Genomic DNA, 23,707 nt, shown 5'->3' on the forward strand with positions numbered 1-23,707 from the left:
AAACAAGCTGCTGTCTTCTCCTCGCATGTCTTCTGAAATCAAATTAAATGTATGCTCAGTCATATGACCCTCACGAATGCAAGCTCGGTAAACTCTGCTCGTTTTATGCTTTGTTCTAAATAAGCATCCGTATTTTGCTTTTATTTTTTAAAGCAAACACACATCTTCTGTGTCCAGAACAATAGCACTATTATGAAGTCTTCTGCTCATGAGAGGAGTTTAGCCGTTTATATTTCTCTCTCAGGACACGGATCAATGAAAACAGAGGAGGTTCTTTGTTTATCAAGCCTTTTGAGGGCCTGCATACGATTTCACATGGAAATGACACTGGAGGAGATAGTAAACATGGCGTTTTTACGGTTGTTTAGCATTACAGCCACTGAGGCAACTATTGTTTAACTCGTGGCACTTTTTTTCTTTATTTTCTCGTCTCGTCTCCTAAAAGTCTGTACACAGATGTTTAGAGATACTCCACCCTGCCCTCAAAAATGAGATTCTTCTTTGACTAAAATGATGCAATGCAGTCGTGATGAACAAGTGACTGTGCATGCAAGCTACGAAACTCAGAAGACCAGAGAGAGAAAAACTGAGACGCCAATTTTCCTCATCCTGTGGTAGTTTTATAGATTACAGCTGAGGGTCTTCTTCGAAAACAGATGGAGAGCCGTTCCTCTCCTCATCCTCGAGATCATTAGTGCACAGCTTCGATGACATCATCAGCCGAGAGTTGATCTGTAAATCGTTGTCATGCTCTCTTTAGCATTCTGCAAGCTCTTTCGGGTTTTCCTGGCTTGAATCAGAACATATGTTGGTCATTTTGGGATCCGTTGTTTCTTCCTGAAACATTCCTGACCTTGAGGAGCTGTGCAGTTGGTTTTCATAAAGCGAGTGTCTTCAGAAAGACTCTGAAGCCACTCGCTTTCTGAATAAATTGGGAGATTACTGCATGCAAATATCAATTCATAGTCTTTGATTGTATGAAGAAGGAGTTTGCATCGGTCGGGCAAACACAGAACAATTCAATAAAATCAAACTTTGACAAAAATGCTCATCACAAGTAGAATATACATATGCATAATTTATCAGTTAATGTGGGCAAACTGACAAAAAAAAGAAAAAAATTATTGTCAGTGTGTGTGCAGATTTGTATAGGCCTACAGTAAAAAAAAATCACACAAAAGATTTTTACAAGAACATTCGGTAACACTTTATTTTAAGGTGTTCTTGTTACTCATTACATGTCCTTACTAATAAAATAACAATAAATTATGCATAATTACATGCAGGTAACCCTATAAGACAAACCCTAATCATATAGTGAGTATACATGTATTTCAATAATATTACTTAAATGTATAATTACACTGTAGCAGGGACACCTTAAAATGATGTGTAACCAAAAATATTTAAAAAATTCATGTTCAGTTTAATGTGTCACCTGCTTTTTTTTTTTTTTTTTTGGGTGAAGACACGGAACTTATTATAAATATATATATAATTTTAGTTTTAGTTAATCATTTTGTTAGCATTTTAGCCATTCGTTTTTTATATTTCTGATCGTTTTCATACATTTTTATTCCAGTTTTAGTTTTAGGTATTTTAGTAGCCTAAATCAAGATAAACTAAAATGCAAGTTATATATATATATATATATATATACACACACACACACACACATATGTTGTTGTTATTATTATTATTTCAGTTTTATTTAGTTTTTTAGTTTATTTAGTAAGACTTTACAATATGGTCCCTTTAGTTAACAATATTTAATGCGTTAACTAACAAGGAGCAAGACATTTTTTACTGTATTTACTAATCTTTGTTATAACATTAGAAAATAAAAATACAACTGTTTATTGTTAGTTCATGTTAGCTTAGTTCCATTAAATAATATTAAAAGACACAACTTTTGATTTTAATAATGCATTAGTAAACATTGATATTGACATTAGTTAGGTTTAATAAATGCTTTTGAATTATTTTTCATCGTTAGTTCATGTTAACTAATGTTAACAAATGGAAGCTTATTGTAAACTTACTGTTTATTTTATTTCAAGTAACAGTAATATTATATACACTAATATAATGTCTTTGGGCCTTTATTTTCAGGCATTAAATGCAATTTTTACTACTTCCCAAGCAGTGTAAAAATATGACTCCTCAAATTTACCAGCTTATTTAACAGCATATTCATGTTTGCAAAAACAAATACAAACTTTTTTTTTTTTTTTTGGTTAAATGTTATTTTTGAAAATTTTTTTTTTAAGAGGCGCTTTTAAAAGGCATGCTCTGGAAAATAAACAGGTTTTTAATGTAAACGTGAGTTTCCTGGGATGAAATGAATCCAATCTAAAGTGATAATAATCGAGTGCACTTTTGCTGTCAGTCCAAGGTCAAACTTTGAATACTTCAAAGCTTCTTTTATTTTTGAAGTGCTGAGGCACCATATAAGTGAACTTGTCTTATTCCTCATGTGAATCAAAGGCAGGATGAAAGCCTTTAACTTGTTTTAATGTGAGGGGTAATTTTGCTAATCAAAAAGTCCTGCACAGCAAAAAAAATAAAATAAAAATAAAAAATAAATAAATAAATAAATTATGTTCATATAACCTAATCAAAGCCCATTTGACAGGTTAACTTTTCTGTTCTATTGAATGTAATTTAAAGCAAACATTAAGACAACATATAGGCTAATCTGAAAAGAGAGATGTGAATACTTGACAGACAAATAAAAAGCGTGGGTAGTGCATCAAAAAGCCTATAAAAAGAGTAAAATTCACTCTAGTGAACGCTAAATAATTTTGAGAAGGTTAGTAGTTCTCTTTAAGGTAGTCCACACAAAGTTCAACAAGTTGCCTCACAGTCGCCTAATTACACCTAAGGGAAATGTTTACCAATCTTCCAGCAAAGGTAATAAAACGTTTTTGTAACTATAGTATAAACGAAACGACAATCTCTGCTATTAAGTTATTACTACACACGCACATTTCTGCGTATGAATCATCCAGAGAGTGTCGCTCCTCCTTAACGAAGAGCGGGGGAGGAACGGACGCTCACGAATCGGTTCCTTCGAACGAGTCTTTTAAATGAACGACTCTCATTTCGATGCAACTCATATTTTAGTTAGCCGAAGTTTCTCTTTTTTTCACGGTTATAATAAGAGTTATGAATAATACCATATGCACTACAATGACGTACACTCTTAAAAATAAAGGTTCTTTATTGGCATCAATGGTTTCATGAAGAACCTTACCATTCAAGATTCTTTATAGCGGAAAAAGATTCTTTGGATTTTTTAAATGTTATTCATAGTTATACTAAGAATAAAACCCGTTTCTTTTAATATATTTTTACAGAAAAGTTCTTTGTGGAACCAAAACTGTTCTTCTGTGGCTTAGTTTTGAAACCCCCATGGAACTTTGTTTTGAAAGGTGCAAGGACGTTCCTGAAACTCTTAATTTATTTAGGTTATTTTGTTGTATTGTTCAATAGCTTGAGAAAATGTTATGCCCAGCAGCTGACAAATGTTGAAAAATATATTTCTGCTTATTGTGGGAAAAGGCTCTCTCTGCAGTCCCCTCATGATTTGTAGAGACACATATTTAAATACAGCTCAATAAGAGAAAGACAACTCGACCTGAAAAAGACATTCAAATGACTCGTTCTTCGGCGGAACGAGGGAGTCACTGAATGAATCGTTTAAACTAAGGGATTCAAAAGAACCGAGTCACTTGGATGAATCAAAATCCCATCCACTAGAATGGAGAGGGTCAGGAAGATCGGTGGGTGGGGTTAACCCTTTGTGGAAAAAAAAAATTAAGGAATCACGTGTTCCCAGATCAAAGGAGATCCGCTTTGTACAGAGAGCGCGAGCAGCAGCCAGCGAGGCATAGCGAGCAATGCGATAGTCCAGGCTGCAATGCTGAAATAAGCCACGACATTCTTCCCAAGGACAAACTTTTTTTTTTAATGATCGCTATTCTCACGTCGTACCATCCATTGCGGGTTTTTTTTTCCTTTTCCTTTTTTTGTTGTTGTTTGTAGTTTTGGGAGGACGCGCTCTCCTCTCAAATTTGATTCTGAATCGACACTTTTTTGAAGACCCTTGGAAATTATGTTCCGATCGGCGCTGATCCAACCGGCAAGATGATGATTTTACCGAGGAGTGGGTTCGGTCGTGGTGCTGATTCGGTGGTCTTGGTGTTATTTTGGGTCTTGGGAAGCGTCCTAGCCAAGGATACTGCTTTTGTGGAAGTTGTGCTTTTTGAGTCGAGCCCAAATGGTGATTATACCACTTACACGACAGGTTTGCAAGGGCGCTTCTCCAGAGCCGGAGCCACTATCAGCGCAGAGGGCGATATCGTGCAAGTACGTTTCCGTCTCTATCGGTGCACTTGCATGGGGATTCGACGCTTTCTGTGCGGTGCATTCGCTCTCTGCAACTTTGTTTTTCTCTGTCTTTTCAAAGGGGGTGTGGGGTTGCACTTCAGTGCGCGAGGATGGTGGTACAATATGCGCTCGCAAAATGGCCCCTTGTCTCTTGTCAAAACATGCAAGGCTACTTGCAAAAAAGTTACTATGATGCACAACTTGCACGAATGGTGCTGCAGAAGCGCGCTAGGAACGTGCAGAAACAAACACGGTGTAAACTTTGTAGCGCAGATGACAGCGGTAAACATATGTCAAAGGTTATCATTTTTAATACCTGCATGATCTTTTGCAATTTATTGCAGGATTTATAAACGCCGGATTTCCAGGTCTGGGAATTAAAAAAAAGTTTCAAAGTTATAAAAAAACATTTTTTTTGTACCTGCTTATCTCTGAAATATGTGCTTACAAAAATGTATCTATATAAATAAATAAATTAAAGGTATGCAGTAAGCACATATTGATTGGAGAAGTCTAGAACTTATGTTAATTTCCATAGTAAATATAAACTGTTTCTAGTGGTGCTAAAAGTATCAAGTAAACATTAATGAGGTGTGAGAATCCTGTAGAAATCAGTGCATGCCTTCAAGATGACCTCTTAAATAATATTAATTATAATCCTAATGGTATGGTTTAAATATGACACTAAATGTCCTTTGTTTAAAGTTCATTGAAGGTTGTGAGAAATCTTCTGCATAATGCGGTCCAGATGCCCACTCTGCTTAAATAGCATCTCCTCGGGGACTTGTGCAATTTGAGAAATCGTTCATGAACCATCACACCTACACGTGTGATTTATTCCTCTTATTGCACACACACGGTTTTGCAATGCTTCTAAAGAGCGCCCATTTTCATGATTTGTTGAAAGTTTTGTCGTTCTTCCCCTCCTCTTGTGAAAACAGAGAGCAGGCATCAAAGAGCGAGACGTTATTGAATGCCCCGCCAAGAGGAATCATCTGTCCCTTAAGCACTGCTGGCTGAAGTGCACTGTGGGAAGTTACGGTGACTGTGTCTGTAATGTGAAAGGGATGCGATGATGCAGATCAAAGCGAATGCCTGATGCGTGCATGCAAATGCTTCCTGATGAATGCAAAAATGTATTTTGAGTCAGAAGTTTTGCTTAAGCGTCCAGTAGTCCATGGCTTCTACTATTGCTGCGCTTTTCTTATTCAGTCCTCGCTGTGGTTTTAGTGCAGAAAAATGAAAAGTACAGGCTTTTTTACGTCCAGGTCTGCTGTGTCTGTCCCACATCATTCGCTAGTGTGTGTACTTAGTAATGTTAGAACGTTCCCATGTATAGGATTAGTGAGTATCACATTCTTCAAAATGGCAAGTGGTGATCATCATTTTTCGGTGATGGCAGAGGAGGTTGCTTTCTCTGTAGTGGGGTGAAATGAGAGATTTAGTGGTTTAGATATTTAGACTGACCATGCATCCATTTAGCACGGGCCATTTGGCACAAGATGACGGACTTCAGCTTTACATTGAGAAGACTTTGAGGTAGACGTGGTTTAGCTTTTGTCGCAGAGTCCAAGTTAAGAGTTCCTGTTGGAATGGTGTGCATCGTACGCTGTAAACATTGTGTGCTTGATGTTTCAGATCTTGTGCTTCGCTGTCTGCTCTCTCTCGTTTTCTTAGCATGCTCTGCAATGTGTCTTTCACAGTTTTCTTCTCAGAAATGCCATTATTCCATGTCAGCTTCTCAGCAGTGTCATGCTTTCATTTGGCTTCGAATGGTGTTGAGATGTGAGAGTTTTGTTGTGAAGCCGGTCGAATAGGAACCATATGAAGAAGACCGAAATGTTTATTTGACTTCTGAAGAGAATAAGTCATTGGTTTACATAATAGTTGTGGAATTCTTGTTGTGCATTCTTGCACAAACATTTTCTTGTGCCTATTTGTCCAAATGGCTTTTAAACATGGCAGTTTTCCTGCAAACTACAGATGCTGTTCGCAGTTTTCTTTTGGGCTGTGTTTTGTATTGATCTCTGGTACATCCTTGTCAGTTTTCCCTTGAGTGAAAAAAGGAGAGCCTGGAGTACCATCAGGGCCAAAGCAAACAAATTAACTCAATTTGCTACATACTCTACCTTATGGGGCAGGAAGCAAAGTGACTTTTCTTGGCTAATACACAAAACCAATGTTCCTCTTGGCTAGAACCGCGATTGCCTCAATTTTGTCTTCTCTTTGCAGTGTCTTTTTTAAATAATTCTTACACACTGTAGTTGTGGTTTCTGTCTTGGAAAGGTCATGCTGATTGTGTTTTGAATATAGTGTTACGTTCCCACTGCCAGTTCCTTGGCCTTTTCTCCAGTGGAGACAGTTAGCTGTTGGTTTTTACATACGTTTATTATAGAAATGAAGTGCTTTGAGTGTTTTGGCTTTATTTATTTATTTTTTTTCAAAGTCTGAAAGGTTAGCCTACAGTATTTAACCTGAAATGCAGCTTCATATCTGGACTAATGATTTTGGCAGCGGTGGTTTTCATAAATCCAATACTTGCCTGACTACTGCCTGACTTACTACTACATTTAATTGGATGAAATATTGTTTTTGTAAAATGCAAAGTCTTGTGATTGCAGGTTGTTTTAAAGTTTATGCCGGGATCATTGCATGAACATTGCACGTTCAAACAATGAAGGTTTGTTGAATGTTTCGATAGCTTTGTTCTTTATACTCTTTTTGTAGATTACTGTATTGGCTTCCAATGGCACTTGGATTTTTATTTTGCTTTGTTTGTCCTTGATTTTGACTTTGTTACACAGAAATGACAACTTGATTTCAGTAGGTTAAACTGTATGTATAAAATGATTTTTTAATGTTTTTAATTTTTGTGTGTGCATGTTTTTCACCCTCAGCATCAGTTGATTTTATGACTATTGTGTAATGCTGCGTTAAAGGGAAATATTGAATAGTATTTCTACTTGAGCCTTATTGATGGGACTAAAATGGCAAAACTGTGCATTAGTTAAACAAATCTTAATGTATATGTGACCCTGCATGGAGCACAAAAGCAGTCTTAAGTAGCAGTAGCCAAAAATACATTGTATGGGTCAAAATGATAGATTTTCCTTTTATGCCAAAAATCATTAGGATATTAAGTAAAAATCATGTTCCATGAAGATATTTTTTTAAATTTCCTACCATAAATATATCAAAACTTCAGTTTTGATTAGTAATATGCATTGCTAAGAACTTCATTAGGACAACCTTAAAGGCGATTTTCTCAATATTTAGATTTTCAAATAGTTGCATCTAAGCTAAATATTGTCCCATCCTAACAAACCATACATCAATGGAAAGATTATTTATTCAGCTTTCATGTTATGCATAAATCTCACTTTCGACCCTTAAAATTGACCCTTAAGACTTTGTGTTCCAGGGTCACATATTTACGTTTGCCAGTTGTGATTGTCATAAGTTGCACCTGTCTTTCGTTTTTCAGGATGACTGTTCTCTGTATGACACCAGACGAGTTTAGATTTATCTCTCATCTACCATCATAACTAAGAGAGTGATTGTGTGTAGTTCATGACCGTTACTGCTGAAAGTCCCTTATATAAACAGAAGTGAAATGAAATGATCTGTGTGAGCGCTGGCGGTGCAGGTGATGACATGTTGTCAGAATGATGCCATCTCCACATTCTCTCAGGCAGAACCGTAGTGTCATATCCACACACGACTGACCTGAAATACCTTGATGGATGACTGTCCTTATCACCTCCTGCAGCAGAGCCAGCGCTTCAGTCTGGTGCCTTTAAACACTGTTCGCATTAAGAGCTGGATGTGGGAAAGTGACTGTGTTCTCACCTGTCTGTGGCGGCTGGTGGGAGTGAAATAGAAATGCGTTGGAATTGGAAAGTGACTCGTGTTTGTTTTTGGTTGGGATGTGAGTCTTTGCTTGTAGTGTTCTGTGCTTTTTGTTGTTGTACTGCAGTGTTTTTAAATGCTTAGCACATCTGATTTAGATTTTTAGGATTTTTCAAGGGAGGGACCATATGAATAAAAGTCATAGCTTCAATCTGCATTGTCACCTTCTTCCCTTTAAGGTCCTGAGAACAGAGAAATGGGTAATTGATCTGATCCACTCATCACTTTTAATGCATAAACATGCCATTTATTATTATCATCATTACAGTTCCAGCATGTTTTTCTGTTTCTCTCAAAGATATAGTTCACCTGTCAATGAAAAATCTGTGGTTATTTAAACATCATTGTGCTATTTCTAGTCCATATTACATTATTCTTTCTGTGGAACTTAGAAGTAGAATTTCTGAAGATCTGTTATGGTCACTCTTGTCCAATCTTGATACATTTAAATGGAACCGAGCCTTTGAAACTTTAAAAATGGCATAAAATGGGTCCATACTGCTTGCAAAAATCGCCCCAAAAATTATCCATTGTTTTCTGCAGAAAAAAAGAAACTTGTAAAGATCTGGAATGACACGAGTAGGGCCCTATGCAATCGGTTTTATTTTTTTCCAAATTCCTTTTTTCTGTTTTAATTTCTCTGGATTCAGTTTTTTTTTTTCATCATGAAACTTACACAATTTAACAGCAATGTGTACTAATTTGACCAAAAATTAAATTTTAAAGTCCCTGTGAAATGTTTTCAAATTAAATTTTTATTTAGTCAATTTTATTAATAGTAGTAGTAGTGGTACTATCATTACATTAAGTAATATATTTCTGTCAAAATTTCTTCAAGTGAAACTGAACTTTTATTTTGACGGTTTGCTGACTGTGAAGACCTTTAGGTTTCTGTTTGTTAGTTTTTCTCGAAAGAAAAGGTCAAGTGCTCATGAAGTGACTCTCAGAGCAGTTCTAGAGATCATATTCATGTTCTCATCTATTGAGGCAGCAGAGGCTGAAAACACACGTGTGTTTAGTATGTGTGTAGTAAACAAAACCGTGCGTCTGTGCCATTCATTCACACAGAGACGTGCAGAACATGCAGGATTCATATATATTTCAGTGAATCTTCAAAACTGAAATTCATATTTTGCAGCCTAATATTCACAGATACTAGTCCGTATCGTGTTTTGATTTAAGTGTACCAACCTACTTTTGATTTATGCATCCAGAATTTGGCAAATTCCGAGACATTCTGCATTATACAGAAGTTTGCGGAAATCATACGCAGTGTTTTATCACTTTAAGAACCCAGTAAATGGTAAGATTGTCAACGAATAAGCAACTACTACTACTATTTCTTTAACAGACCACAAGGCGACTTTCCTTGCTTGCGGTGTTGAGAATTTGAGGTCTGGGTTCATTCCTAGAAGCATAAGCGGCATTGTAGGACTATTATATTTTTTCATTTTATCTTACGAAATCTGTTGAAGTCCGCCCACGATGTGTGGCGTGATTGATACAGCGTCATTCCTCAAAGCTCGCTGTAGCTGTGCGCTTAAATTAGGAGCATAATGAGAGCTTGGTTTGGCCTAAAGAGTCTGCATGCTTTTCCCACAGACTGAAACCATGGGAGTCCAGAACGGCCCTCCACGAGACAGCGGGTACCCAAAAACACGGGCCCCTCCCTGTCCACAGCAACAGTAGCAATATTCAACAAGCGTGGGTTTAAAAGGTTAAAAGTGCTGCATGACTACTTTTCCATTTATTGGTTTTGTGGTGGCAGCTGTAATTTTAAGGAACCTATCTACTGCAAAACCGCTAAACCGAGTCGGCCATTTTCAGGAAGTACTTTCAAAGAAGTATGTAATTTGAGGCTGTTTTTTTCTCCCTCTGTCGGAGGAGAAAAGATGAAACTGTTTCTGTCTACTTCTTTCTTCTTTTACCACAGTCTGCCTCACTCTGATGCACTTTTTTAGTGTTTGTTTTGTTTTCTTAAGGGGCAGAAATAAGGCTCTATTTTACCCGGCACAGGTCTACATATGGATTCTTTAGTTGTGTTTTCCGTGAAGAGACTTTCCTATTCTTGCTTCCTGCAAAGGCGCATGAGATTGCCCCGCCGGTTCTCCTTGAAACCCCTATTGATTTGCTCATCAAAGCTCATTCACAAGGACTGGATGTTCACTTGAGAGGCAAAAACGGTTCTGATGGTGACTGATTGATTAGCTTATCACAGCTCGTCATTCCAGTTGCTATGGTTACGCCTCTAGAAACTCTGTTCTGAGAGTTAAATGTGGGGCTTTTTGGAATCCAATAAAAAAGCTACTGTTGACTCAATGGTGTGCTTCTATTGCCTTCATTTAGTCTCTCGTTCTCAGAATGAAATGAAATGGCAATGCTCTGGGTGCACACTGAGGCTCAGGCACGCTTTGTTGTCGTTCAGGAATGTGCTGATGAACGGCTGAAGTCCAAAACGCAGAGCCATTGCTTCTTTCAATCTCTGGTTTTGGGTCTTTTCCTCGTTCAGTGTCTGACTGTCCTGTTCTTGTCCTGTCCTGCACTTGTTCATATGTTTTCTTTTCCTCTTCGCTCTCCAGGGACTCTTTACCGAGGGGTCTCAGAACAGTTTTAGACTTCAAGTCTCGGATCACGTCTTGAGGATGAGATTTAATTTCAGACTTCAGTAATCCACGATATGACGTCAACCCTGCAGCTTAAAACCGGATTCAGATCTTTTCCAATTTATAATCTAGACTTGACTTGATTCAAGCTTTCATTCAAGATTTCAAGTCAAGTCTAGGTCACGACGGAAAACACCTGAATCAAGTCTTAATTTGATAAGTTGAAGTCAAAAATCTGAAAATGATTTCTGATGGATCACGTGACACTGAAGACTGCTGAAAATTCAGTTTTTCCATCACAGGAACAAATTTCAGGTTCAGCAACAGTTTTAAGACTGTTCTCATTCTAGTCAAGTAAACAAGTGCTTCACTAATATTTAGGAAGTCACGAAATCCTTGAGTTTTAAGACCACATCTCTGCTTATCTTATATGCCACCTTCTTCTTGAGTTCAAGAACACCGGGTTCAAAGTATACCACAATACACCCCAGCCGAGAATTACATAAGATGAAAGATTTCCACAGGAATATTACGCCGAGCGCTTATTTGTTTTCATCACTTAAAGTGCAGTTCATAAAATGAACATTCATCATCATTTGTGAACCTGGACTACAAAACCTTAAGTGTCTTAAGTGTCAGTGTTTCGAAATTGGGATTTATGTGTCATCTGACACAAGTTTCATTGATGTATGGTTTGTTAGGAGGACAATGTTTGATCGAGATGCAACTGTTTGAAAATCTGGAATCTGAGGGTGCAAAAAATCTAAATATTGAGAAAATCACCTTTAAAGTTGTTCAAATTAAGTCCTTAGCAATGCATATTACTAATCAAAAATTAAGTTTTGATATATTTACAGTAGGAAATTTACAAAATATCTTCATGGAACATGATCTTTACTTAATATCCTAATGATTTTTGGCATAAAAGAAAAATCTAATTTTGACCCATACTATGTATTGTTGGCTATTGCTACAAATATACCCCAGAGACTTAAGACTGCTTTTGTGCTCCAGGGTCACATTTGCTTATGTCTTGGTTTTGTGTATAATTCATTATCATATTGTTGTGAACTGGCTGTAATGCATCTAAAGAAAAACCCATCTGATTTGTGGAGGTACAGATAAGTTCCTCTTGTAACCCAGTTATGAAAGTGCGTATTTGTGTCTCTGTTATATTAAGAAAGTCCTCCTCTCTCTGTGATGGATCATCATTTTCGTCTTCTCCTTTGTTCACTCCACATGGCTTCTGTATAATTGCTCCCCTGTTGTTTTCCATGGTCACCAGGTGTTCATTTTGTCATAGATGAATGAATGCGCACCTCTCGTCCAAGGCATTGATTCTCTGCGGTTTCTGAAATAGACTACAATGCCTAACAACCGTCTCCTGGCTTCCTTTCAATGAGATATTCAGCGTCCCTTCGGTAAAGCGGCTTCCAGCTTTGAAAGATTAGGTTGTCTGGTCCAAGCTGCAGAGTTGTCTCTAATGTTTTTAACTGGTCTGTACTGTATAAAGAGAGTAGATTTATCTCTACTTGACCAGAATTCCCCCCTAAGGAGTGTGTGTGTGTGTGTGTGTGTGTGTGTGTGTGTGTGTGTGTGTGTGTGTGTGTGAGTGAGAGAGAGAGAGAGAGACCTAGATTTGCTTGCTTCAGATATACTCTTCTCAGGTTCACATAGTGGTAGACTAGCCTGTTTTGCCAATTTTGCCTGTTTCATTTTGGTTTAGTTTTATTTTTTTTAAAGAATATGATATTATAAACATTACATACTTATAAAAGTGAATGCATATTTTTACGTTTAGTATTAAATATATTAAAATATATAATTTATAATGTAATATTGTATTTAAACATAAGTATTTTTTTTTGTTTCCGTTGTTTTAATTAGTTAAAAATAATGTTTAATTTTTTTATATGATATTATCTATATTTTTTGATGTATTATTATGTTTTTTATAATATGTTTTGTTTTTTTTTTTTTTTTTTTTATTATTTTTTTTTTAATTTTTTTTTTATATATTTTTTCAAATTTCATTAATATTATTTTTAGTTTAAACTATATTGCAAATCATATTAATATAATATTAATATACAACGTATTTTACTTTTTAATTAGTTAAAATATAAACTTTCATTTTAAGTATTGTAATATTTTAAATATTTAAATGAAAATATTTGTGTTAGTGAAATTTTAATATTTAAATTATAGATAAATATATAGAATATTATAATATAGCTATAGTAATATAGTGATTATATTAAAAACATTTACTAGTAGTAGCTGTATTTTATTTTTTTATTTTATTTTATTTTAATGTTATTTTTGTAAGTTCTCACTTGTCATTAATATACTAGTTATCTATCACTACATATTAAAACAATAGTAATATAGTGATATATTAAATACATTTAGTAGTAGTAGTTATTTTATTTTATTTTATTTATTTATTTTTTATTTTATTTTTTTTATTTTATTATTTTATTTTACTTTATTTTATTTTTTTATTTTATTTTATTTTATTTTATTTGTTTATTATTTTATTTTATTTTATTTTATTATTTTATTTTATTATTTTTATTTTATTTTATTTTATTTTATTTTTTTATTTTTTATTTTTTATTTGTTTGTTTTTATTTTTTTATTTTTTTTATTTTATTTTATTTATTTTTATTTATTTTATTTTATTTTTATTTTATTTTTATTTTTTTTTCTTTTATTTTATTTTATTTTATTTTATTTTATTTTATTTTATTTATTTTATTTTATTTTATTTTATTTTTCTTTTATTTATTTTATTTTATTTTATTTTATTTTATTTTATTTTATCACTTGCCATTAATATACTAGACATCTATCACTACATATTAAAACAGACAGTCTGTAACTTTTATATTGTATGTTATTAACACCAGGAAAGGAAACAAGTGTCTTCGGCTGTGCTGCCGCCAGGCATTTCCATGTGGAGTTGAGATGACTTTCAACACCTTGTCTATTTATGTGGTATTTTTCACACGCATGCAGAGGTTTTCTCTGGATTTACTGCCTGCGCCGAGGCCCTTCCCTCTCCTTTTACCTCATTACACAGAACCCGTCAGACCTGAGAGAGAGAGGTGGCTCTGGAATCTGGTTCTGGGTTGAGCACAAATGTGCCGCCGGAGCTGATAGGATCGGCCACTGAGCACGCTCAGATCAAAGGCCCCCGGCGGCTCTTCAAAGAGCTGGCTGAGCAATGCCTGACTGATAAAGCTGCACCACAAACGGCTGCTGATGTAATCTCAGGCCTGCAGCGAAATCCACCCCTGCACAAATAAAGGTAGAGGTGTTCGTTGGACAAGACGGCTGAAGGAGAAATACTTGACTTTGGGCATCAGGACGTTTGGGGTTTTCAATTTATCATGTAAACCCAAAATATGATTAGGTCCTGATTTTCTCCCTGTGCTTTTTTTATCATCACTTCTCTCATTTTGTCTGCACACACACACACACACACACACTCACACACACGCGCGCACACAGATCATATACTGGAATTTGACGTAAGTTTGAAACAGACTGAATAACTTGAGTGTGGGGTTTTTATCAGATTGGGTTAATCCATCGGGCGTTCCTAAAGTACACAACAGGTGGAACAGAGTTGTAAAGTTTATACAGGAACATTATTGTGTGTGCATGCTGCTCTTTGAAGTGAGCGCAAGGAAAACGGTGGCACTGCAACAGCTCCTGTGACTACAAACACACTGTCACAACAACGACTTTCTGTGTCTAACTTGGGTCTCCTATTTAAAAAGAATAGCATTTATTTGATCAAAAATACAGTAAAAGCCATTACTTCAGTCTCCAGTGTCACACGATCCTTCAGAAATCAATACATGCTCAAGAGATGTTGCTTCTTATTATCAGTGTTGAACTGAGCTGTGCTGCTTAATATTAATGTGGAGATGTTAGTTTTTTAGTTTCTTTAAAGTCACAGTGAATTTAAGTTGACCGATCTTATTTGATCTCAGGGTTCTGTTTAAAAGAACAGCATAGATTGTATCACACATGTCATACTGTCACTTTTGATCAATTTAATGTACTTTTTTCTTTAAAAAAAAATTAAATAAGAATCTAAATGTTTATTATAATATTACAATGTTTAAAATAAAATATATAGTTTTTTTCTGTTTTATTTAAATGATTGTTTTTACTAATTATTTATCAAATATATTATGAAAGATGGTAATATTATTTTAAATTTAAACTATATCAAAATCATATTAATGTAATAATATTTGTAAAAAATATTTTTATTATTAAAAATAAATTTTTTTATTTTAAGTATATTATTCTAAACATTTAAAATATTTATAATATAATGTTTGAAATTAAAATATTTTAAATGACTTAAAATTAAATGTTGATATTTAAATTGAAATATTATGATATTTTGAATCTTTAATAAATTTTGACTATTATAATATACCTGTACATACCTGTCACTCAGATGTCTTACTGTCACTTTTGATCAATTCAAAGTAATTTCTTTCTTAATAAAAAATAAATAAATCTCACTGACCCCAACGTTTATATAATTTCAGGTACTAATTAGCGTTTAATATTGGTGTATTGCTGCAAACTTCATATGATTTGATATTGCTCACAGAAATTAAAATATGTTTGGAATCAGATGCTGGATGTGAAAATGGGAATTTAAGTTAATAAGTAATAAAAGTAAGTATTTATTTTTTTTTATTTTTTTTTTTTTTTTTTTTTTTTGTTTTTTTTTTTTTTTTTTTTTTTTTTTTTTTTTTTAAATTTTTACATTTATTTCTTTTTTATTTATTTATTTATTTATTTTTTGTTTGGGAGACCTCACTTTAAATTAGCTTGACTCGCTTGGCCAGATACGAGCTATAGTTTTTGTGAACGCACCAATGCACACTTTTGTGTTCTGATTCCTGGACTGGACCTGGACTTTTAGTTGATTAATTGTTTGATTTCTGTGCTCTCAGAAGTGCTAAGAAGGTTTGAAATGACTGAGTCACTGAAGAGCGTCTCTTTTTAATAGCGGTTTGAGGGTGATTTCGTGAACATGGTCAAACCTCAGACGGGTTTATTCAGAAACCTTCAAACACAATCGTTCAGCGTGTAGCTGCTGTGAATGGAGCCAGCGTTTCAACAGGACTCTGAATGCTTTCGAGATCTGCTGTTTGTTGATGCAACAGTTTGTAAAGGTTGTAAAAATCCCTCTCTCACTGCTTCCTTCTCTGCCCTTGACTGAGTGTATGTTATGTATTTAACACTCATTACTGCTTCTTTTGGAAGGATTCGAACCCTTACATTTTATTTATTTGCTGTTCTGCGGACCTTACGAACACGTTTATTCTCTCGATAGACCTCGACCACACATGAGGCATCAGTATTCGGTGGAATAATATGAGATGATGATGATTCTGTATTATTTTGTGATGTATACCTTGTGATTTCTTCATCTTTGTGTGTTGGTGTAATTTCAACACAGCTTTGTCTTTTGAAAGTGCTTGCTTTGAGTTTGTGTCTGAGATATGTTGCCTATATTGATTTTCAGAAGTCACCATGAAACTTGTATGGAATATTGCAGTGTTTATTATAATAAGCTTGAATCAAAAACATTAACTTCCCCTAACGACAATTTTTTTTTTTCTCTGATGACATGCAATTAGCAAACAACAACAATCCAAAGATCCAATCAATTCACGAAGGACAAAATCAAGTACCATCCTACTTTTTTTTTTCTTCTCATTTCTCAAATTATTAAGTCATGAGAAGAAAAAGCAACATGATTTCTTGATTTTTGTTTCATATCTACATGCTTCTTGTTGCTCCAGATGTTCACTCTTATATGTTTGGAGGCATTAGTCAGTGTTTTTTTTTTTTTTTTTTTTTTTTTTTTTTTGTTCTGTTATATATTTGTCTATCCACCTGCCTCCACTTTAAATTATTCTTGCACATTATTTTACTTTGTGCTTTATGTATCTGTGCTTTTTCTCCTGCCAGCTGTTTTCACCTACTATTATTCTGTAAAGGACTAACCTATTCAGAATGAAAACTGATGCATAATTTTAGCATGTTTGTTTTATTTGTAAGGTTATTTTTAACACTAGCGTCTCTTGTCTAACTCTGGTCTGGTAGATTGTGACCTCTTTACTTGAATCCATATTTTAGACTATTAGAGGGTAGAAGGTTGTAGTGACCCAGTTACACCACCAAAGTGAATTTTCCTGCTTAATTCATGACTTTATTGCAGAATCAGGTTACCTCTGTGTCCTTTTAGATTTGGGTGAAAAGCTGAACTGCTGTGGAAGTCTCTGGAGTTTTACCTCATGTTTGCTTGTTGGTCTTGATGCTTGCCTCGTTTGAGGTAACAGGTGAAGCTCAGAGTTGGTATCTAGATGGTTGATGGTTACTTTTACCATTGTTTCCATGAGCAGTGTGCCTCAGATTGCTCCACAGTCAAACATACGTATTCTCCTGAAACTGACTACACCATATAGGCTATATTTAAAGTTTTGATCGAATGGAAGGAGTGACAGATTTATTACTGTAACTAAAATTATTAAACCTTTTTTGTTTATTGAAATAAAGATGAAATAAAATATAAATATTAGATGAAAAACTTAACGTATATGAAAATAAAGCACAAAAACTAAAAGCAAAAAAACACAAAAGCTTTTACATAAATAAATTGTATTGTGGAAAAAATAAAATAAGAATTAAACTAAATTAGTGAAATCTCTCTCTCTCTCTCTCTATATATATATTAACACTTATTGTGATGTATTGTATATGCATATATGTCACTAGATATATTTTCACTGTAAGGTCCAGTTATGGCATTTTGATTACATATTACGAGGCAAACACAAAAAACATTTGCCACAATAAGATCTTTAACAAATGCAAAAAAAAAAATAAAATAAAAAAAAAATTAGATAATCTGAAAGTGGTTCTCCACTGCAGAAGCAACACAGAACACAATTTTCATGGGTCTTTATTCCTCGTTTGCATTGCCTTGTTGCCCCTGATTGTCTTTCTATCTCTGTGTTTTTCTCTGCATCTTCTGCTGTCCCTCTGATTTAGCAGCTTGGCATCCAACTCAATGTGTTGCTCATGACAGCTTGTATTTCCTCTTATCAACCCTCCTGTTATCATAGCGTGGCACACAGGCCCAAGAGAGGCCTGCTCTGATGCTATCACCAGCGAACCATCAGCACATCAAAGCGGCTGAGAGGTCCTCTCTTGCCAAGCAGAGAGCTCACAGGATGGGCCAGAGCGCATGGTATGTGCCCCTCTCGGCATGCCGGAGATGAGCCTCTGATAAGCTGAATAAGAGCCTGCGTTTGTGCGCTTTAGGCTTTTGCTTTTGCTTTTGCAATACTAGTACTTTAACACTCACACATGCACTTCATTTTATTCACTAGAATCGATCACAAACGAAACCATTTCAAGATGAAGGTTAGTTTGTTTCTTCATCAGAATAGGTTTGGAGAAACCTAGAATTACTTCAGTTGGACTGCAGTGAATGGGTGCCGTCAGAATGAGCGTTCAAACGATGCGATGTCTTGTGAAGTGAAAAACTGCATTTTCATCTTAAAGCGTTTTTAACTTTCAACTAAAATAAAGTAATAATGCTTTCTCCAGTAAAAAGAGTAGAAGAGTAAAGTATCCAAAGTTCACGAGTGCAAACACTATTATCATACAATATGTCTGTGGATTTTGATTTTTAATTATGGACCGTTTGGAGTATTTTGGCAAAGGGTTGAAAATCAAACACTTTAATGATGGATTTGTTTCTTACAAACACAGCTTTTGACTTCACAAGATTAGTTAACTGATGGACTGGAGTCGTGTGAATTAAGAGTTGGATTTTTGTGATGTTTTTATCATCTGTTTGGACTCTCTTTCTGACGGCACCCATTCACTCCATTGGTGAGCAAGTGATTCAATGCTATATTTTTCAAATCTGTTCTGATGAAGAACAAACTCATGTACATTTTAGATAGCCTGAAAATGAGTACATGATAATTTTTGGGGGGTGAGATTTCTCTCTATATATTTTATTTCAAGTAACACAAATGGGGGTTTAGTTTTAGCTAGATTTAGTTAATTGTAATAACCCCGGACCAGGCTGATTGGTTAACTATCCCAGGAGAAAATGTGCAGAGAGGAGGAAAGAAAGAAGATGAAGGTGCACAGGCCACTAAGCCGATATCACTGGAGAATATCAGGATGCCTGAGATGCCGAGGATGGTTGCTTCTCACTTCTTTCTTTGTTTGAGTATGAACAGAGTCTTCTGTACAGACGCTGATAGAGATGTGAGGCCAGGGAGGGATCCAGGATGATGCTGGTGACTACAATAGCTAGTCTGTTCTGTGTATAGCTGTCTGTGTTTTTATTTTCACACTTCTTGCACGGCCGTGGAGCGTCAGGTATACTGCACTAATCATGAGCACAGCAGGTCAGGTGATTTACAGGTCAAGAGTATCTTAGTGTTTTTCTGGGTGTCTTCAAAAGATTGAAGGTTTTGGATTATTTTAAGGTACTATTTGCTGGTTTCCATCCATGTTTTCATGGATATTGCATTAAAAAATATAATTTAAGAGGATGTGTATCAGTTGCAATGGTCATACCATACGAATTCTGTTTTTTGTGTGTTACTAAACAAATTCCTAGATGCACACGGACAAACAGGTGACTTTGTCATGTGTCCAAATAACTCTCTTGTATAATTAGCTGTACCTCCCAGAACTGTCTGACCATGTATTTCCATGTATTTTTGAGACATAATAAAAAAACATGAATTTCTCTCAGATTTGTCTGCATAATCTGCAACTTCCATTTCTGCTGCATATATGAAGAGTTTATTTGCAAAAGATTGCCAGCTTGGAGTTACGTTGAACAGTGATATGATTTGACAATGCAGTAAAAACATGGTGCTTGTGTGTCCTCTCTGCTGCAGCCTGGGGGCTAAATACAAACATGTGTCAGATATGATCATCATCAAAGCTGGGGTGAGGATGACGGTGAGATGTCAGGAGCTGCGTGTGAAAGTGACAGACAGATGGTGGATTTCAGCTTCCACTTGTCCCTCGGGGTTTATTAATGGCTTCACATGTTTTCATATGAATAAAATATGGATGTATGGAAGCATTTGTTATCATGGCACAGGAGATGCTCATTTAGTGGCTTGTGCTTCTTCTGGATGACTTGGTAAGATGAGGTATGTGGTAAAGCTGTAGATCAATAGTCAGCTCTAGACACAATAGTGATGAAGTGGCTCCATGGTTTGGTGAGCTTTTCTTTGTTATATAGAATCAAGGCTTTAATAGATTGCAACTAAAATGATCACAAATGGAACAAGATTCAAAAAAATGTTTCATCAGATATTATTTAGTGAGGAGATATTAATTATTTTGAGAGTGTTCACCAATGTTTCGTTGCAAGCAACAATGAACAGTGTGAGCCGAGATGTCTGATTCATGAATAAATGACTCTTATGAACTGATTCTTTTCAATGAGTCAAGATGCATGAAATTTACATATAGTGCACACTGATTAGGAATATATTTTTTTTTCTTTTGGTTATGTGTGTTTGAAAAGGGCACAGCTACTTGTAATTAAAGATATAAATTATATCTTTCTGGGGAAAAAAAATCACAAAATATTGGTTGTTGTTTAACATAGTGAGGTTTTGAAGTTCATATGATAAGGTCTGAGGAAAAATATATTTCAGTGCTTTTGTGAGGGAACACAAAACTACTTTTGCACTACTTTTGAAATATAATTTTTGCTTCCATCTCATATTTTTCTAACACCATGTCCCTTTAAGATCTTCTTAGGATGAATCTTTTTGACTGACTCATTTGAATCAGACTCGCTCCCTCAGTCAATTGTATAGAATCTTTTTTTTTTGGGATTTTTTCTTATTGAAAAAGTTATGAAAGATACAAAGACATTTATTTATGACATTTATTGTAATAAATGGATTTCAAAAAACAACTACAAAAAAAAAAAAGTCACAAAATTTGTGAACATAGTGAGCTCTGTTTGTAATGCTGAATCATTTGCTGTTTGAGAGTAAAACCGTAGAGTGGTGACATGTTGGAACTACAATCAACTCGATTTCTCTTAAAGTTCTCCCATTCAGTCAAGACTTGCAAATGCTGTGCAAATCGATTCAAGAGAATCATTATCAAGAACTGGTTCAAAAGATCGATTTGTCCACAAATGGGACATAATTGCTTTCAAACTCCCTCACACACAGACCTGAAGTCCAGGGAACGAGTTGCTCATTACAATGAGTAAATTAGCTTTAGAGGTGAAAAAGCCATTTTCCGGCCATATCACCTTCAGAGGTAGTTGACCATTAGCCTGCCTTTAGAAAACGGCCCCCGCTGATCCTTCCTGTGTTCAGCGTGTGAACATTGTTGAGAAGATTGATGTTTAACTCTTCCCCAGACCTCTCGGTGCTCTCTGTGTTTGTCAAGCAGACATACTTGGCTTACCTTTGGCAGAGGCTTCTGTAGCATTCTGGATCTGAACAAAGCACTGTTTGTGTAGCCTGCTCTCATTGCTGCTGTACAAATGTTTGGTGGACCGTGTCCAGCCCACCGCTAACCCCAGAAGACCTTCCGCAGTCCTTAAGAATAATAGGCCTGTTTCTCGAAGGAACCGTGTTGGTCGTGGATTGTGAATTGTATCTGCTCTGCTTCATGTTGACTGAACTTCTAGACTGCTTGGTTTCTTTTCATCTTCCCATCGATCTCCACAAACTCTGGGATTTGAAGCACCTTTTCCTTTAGAAGCAGTGCTTTTGCATGCCTTTTAAAAGCTGTGGTGTGTGTGTGTGTGTGTGTGTGTGTGTGTGTGTGTGTGTGTGTGTGTGTGTGTGTGAGTGTGTTATTGTGGTGTGTGCTTCCCGTAAGCTCTGTTTACTCACCTCACCCATATGAGTGGATGCACATGTGTTGAAGCACTTCTACACAGCTTCACGTTCTTCTCTGCACACAGTGCTGCTATCTTGTTTTAAGTGCCAACTTTATTTTACACTTGTATATATTTGTAATTTTTTCTACAATGAAATATAGTAATATTTCTTATTTTCTTATCTGTAATAATAATAATAAATTATTATATAGTCAGACTGATATGTAAACAATTTTATATATATTTATTTATTTTATTGTATTTTTATTTATTTATTTAATTATTTTATTGTATTTTTATTTATTAATTTTTTCCCCAGTGTTGCAACGTTAAAGTGCCTAGTGTTCACAGCTTATCCCTAATTAACTGATTTAAAATCTACAGTTTTCATGAAGTATCTTGTTTTCTGCAGTGGTTAACCAATAATTGAATAATTGAATTTCAGCATTTAATACTTGTTTGACACAATTACTCAAAATTGTTTTACTCAGAATTCACCAACAAAAATATTAGAAAGCAGCTAATGTTATAAGTTGATGCTAATTCCAGAAATCCCCAAATGGCCAATGAGGGTAGTCATCGGTTGATATTAGATTTTTGTGTTTATTTATACTTTTTTTTTTTTTTTTTAACTAAAGCAAAATCTGTTTTGAGTTTAACTGCTTTTCATTTAAGGAAAGCTTTTTAAACATTTCCTCCTTTTATGTCAGTGCTTTCCTCTGGCTCTCGCTCGCTCGGTCCCTCCCTCTTTTTGATCTTTCTTTTCATGCCTTCCTCCTTATTCATTTGTGATCTGCTCTGGCCAGCTGTTTTTCCAGAGCTCTGCTCCTTTGTTCTCCGTGACCTCCGGGGGCTCAGTAAGGGCTCACCTCACTCGGGCCGGCCCAGCGGCGAGTGGCTTGATCTGGACATAGTTTCTGCTGCGAGCTGCTCTCTCCCAGGCAACCGCTGTCTTTGTGCTCTACCCCTCGCTGTTTGCCTCGGGTCGCTTTCTCGTCCCTGGGCCTCATTTGTTCTCTCTCCCGCTCTCTCTCTTTCTCTGCTGGTCTCTCTATCAGTCTGTCTTTCTTTGACTCATCATTGCTCCGTTCTCTAAGGGGATTGTCCCTGTTTGATCACTGTAGGGGGTGGCTCAGGGCCCCGGGGGCTTTTGATATGGTCACTTTGGCACTGGTCACTCCATCCGGCGTCCACTGAAATCACTGGCCTTGGGTGTTGTAGAGGCCTTTGATTTTTATTTTTCCTTCACAATACTTCTGGATGAGTTGGAAAGGATGGGATCCTCTGTTGTTCCCCTCCAGTCCTTTGATGGATGCTGGCCTTGTGAATAGAGGCTTGTGTTGGAACAGATTTTGCTTGTTGCTGCAAATAGCTGCCGCTGCAGTTTTGTTCAAAGGGTGGAAGGCGGGTCTAAAAGAGATACAAAAGTTCTGTATTAGTTCAAGAAGCAACAAAAAACTTTGCGCAAATCAAAAGTTTGAGTTTCCCTTTGCAGTTTGGTCCTTAGGGGAAAAAAATCAATTGTATTTTTTTCTTTCTCTTTAATCAGTTCATTTATTTATTTGATTGTTTGTGGGCCTAAACAACTTGGTCAAAAATGTATTATATATCAATGACTATATAACAACAACAACAACAACAACAACAACAATAATAATAATAATAATAATAATAATAATAATAATACATTTTTCCCCCAAAAAAACTATATTAATATTACTATTAATATTAATATTACTATAATAACAATAATAATAATAATAATAATGCAGTATTGATATGACTACAAAATAAAAATAATCAAAACAATAAATGACTACTGTAATATTTCACTGTAAAAGAAAGTATTTAAAAATTA

At 35.4% G+C, this 23,707-nt stretch overlaps 1 protein-coding gene across 1 annotated transcript in view; it reads left to right on the forward strand.

Moving 5' to 3' along the window:
* The first annotated feature begins 3,786 nt into the window (after positions 1 to 3,786).
* Positions 3,787 to 23,707, forward strand: part of LOC109103419 (E3 ubiquitin-protein ligase znrf3) — a 68,068-nt gene continuing 48,147 nt past the window's right edge. Inside the window, exon 1 of the mRNA XM_042723525.1 lies at positions 3,787 to 4,371. Coding sequence (XP_042579459.1) covers positions 4,150 to 4,371 — 222 coding nt within the window. The 5' untranslated portion in view covers positions 3,787 to 4,149. The remainder of the gene's footprint in view (positions 4,372 to 23,707) is intronic.

Source organism: Cyprinus carpio, chromosome B5, assembly GCF_018340385.1.
Source record: "Cyprinus carpio isolate SPL01 chromosome B5, ASM1834038v1, whole genome shotgun sequence".
NCBI lineage: Eukaryota > Metazoa > Chordata > Actinopteri > Cypriniformes > Cyprinidae > Cyprinus > Cyprinus carpio.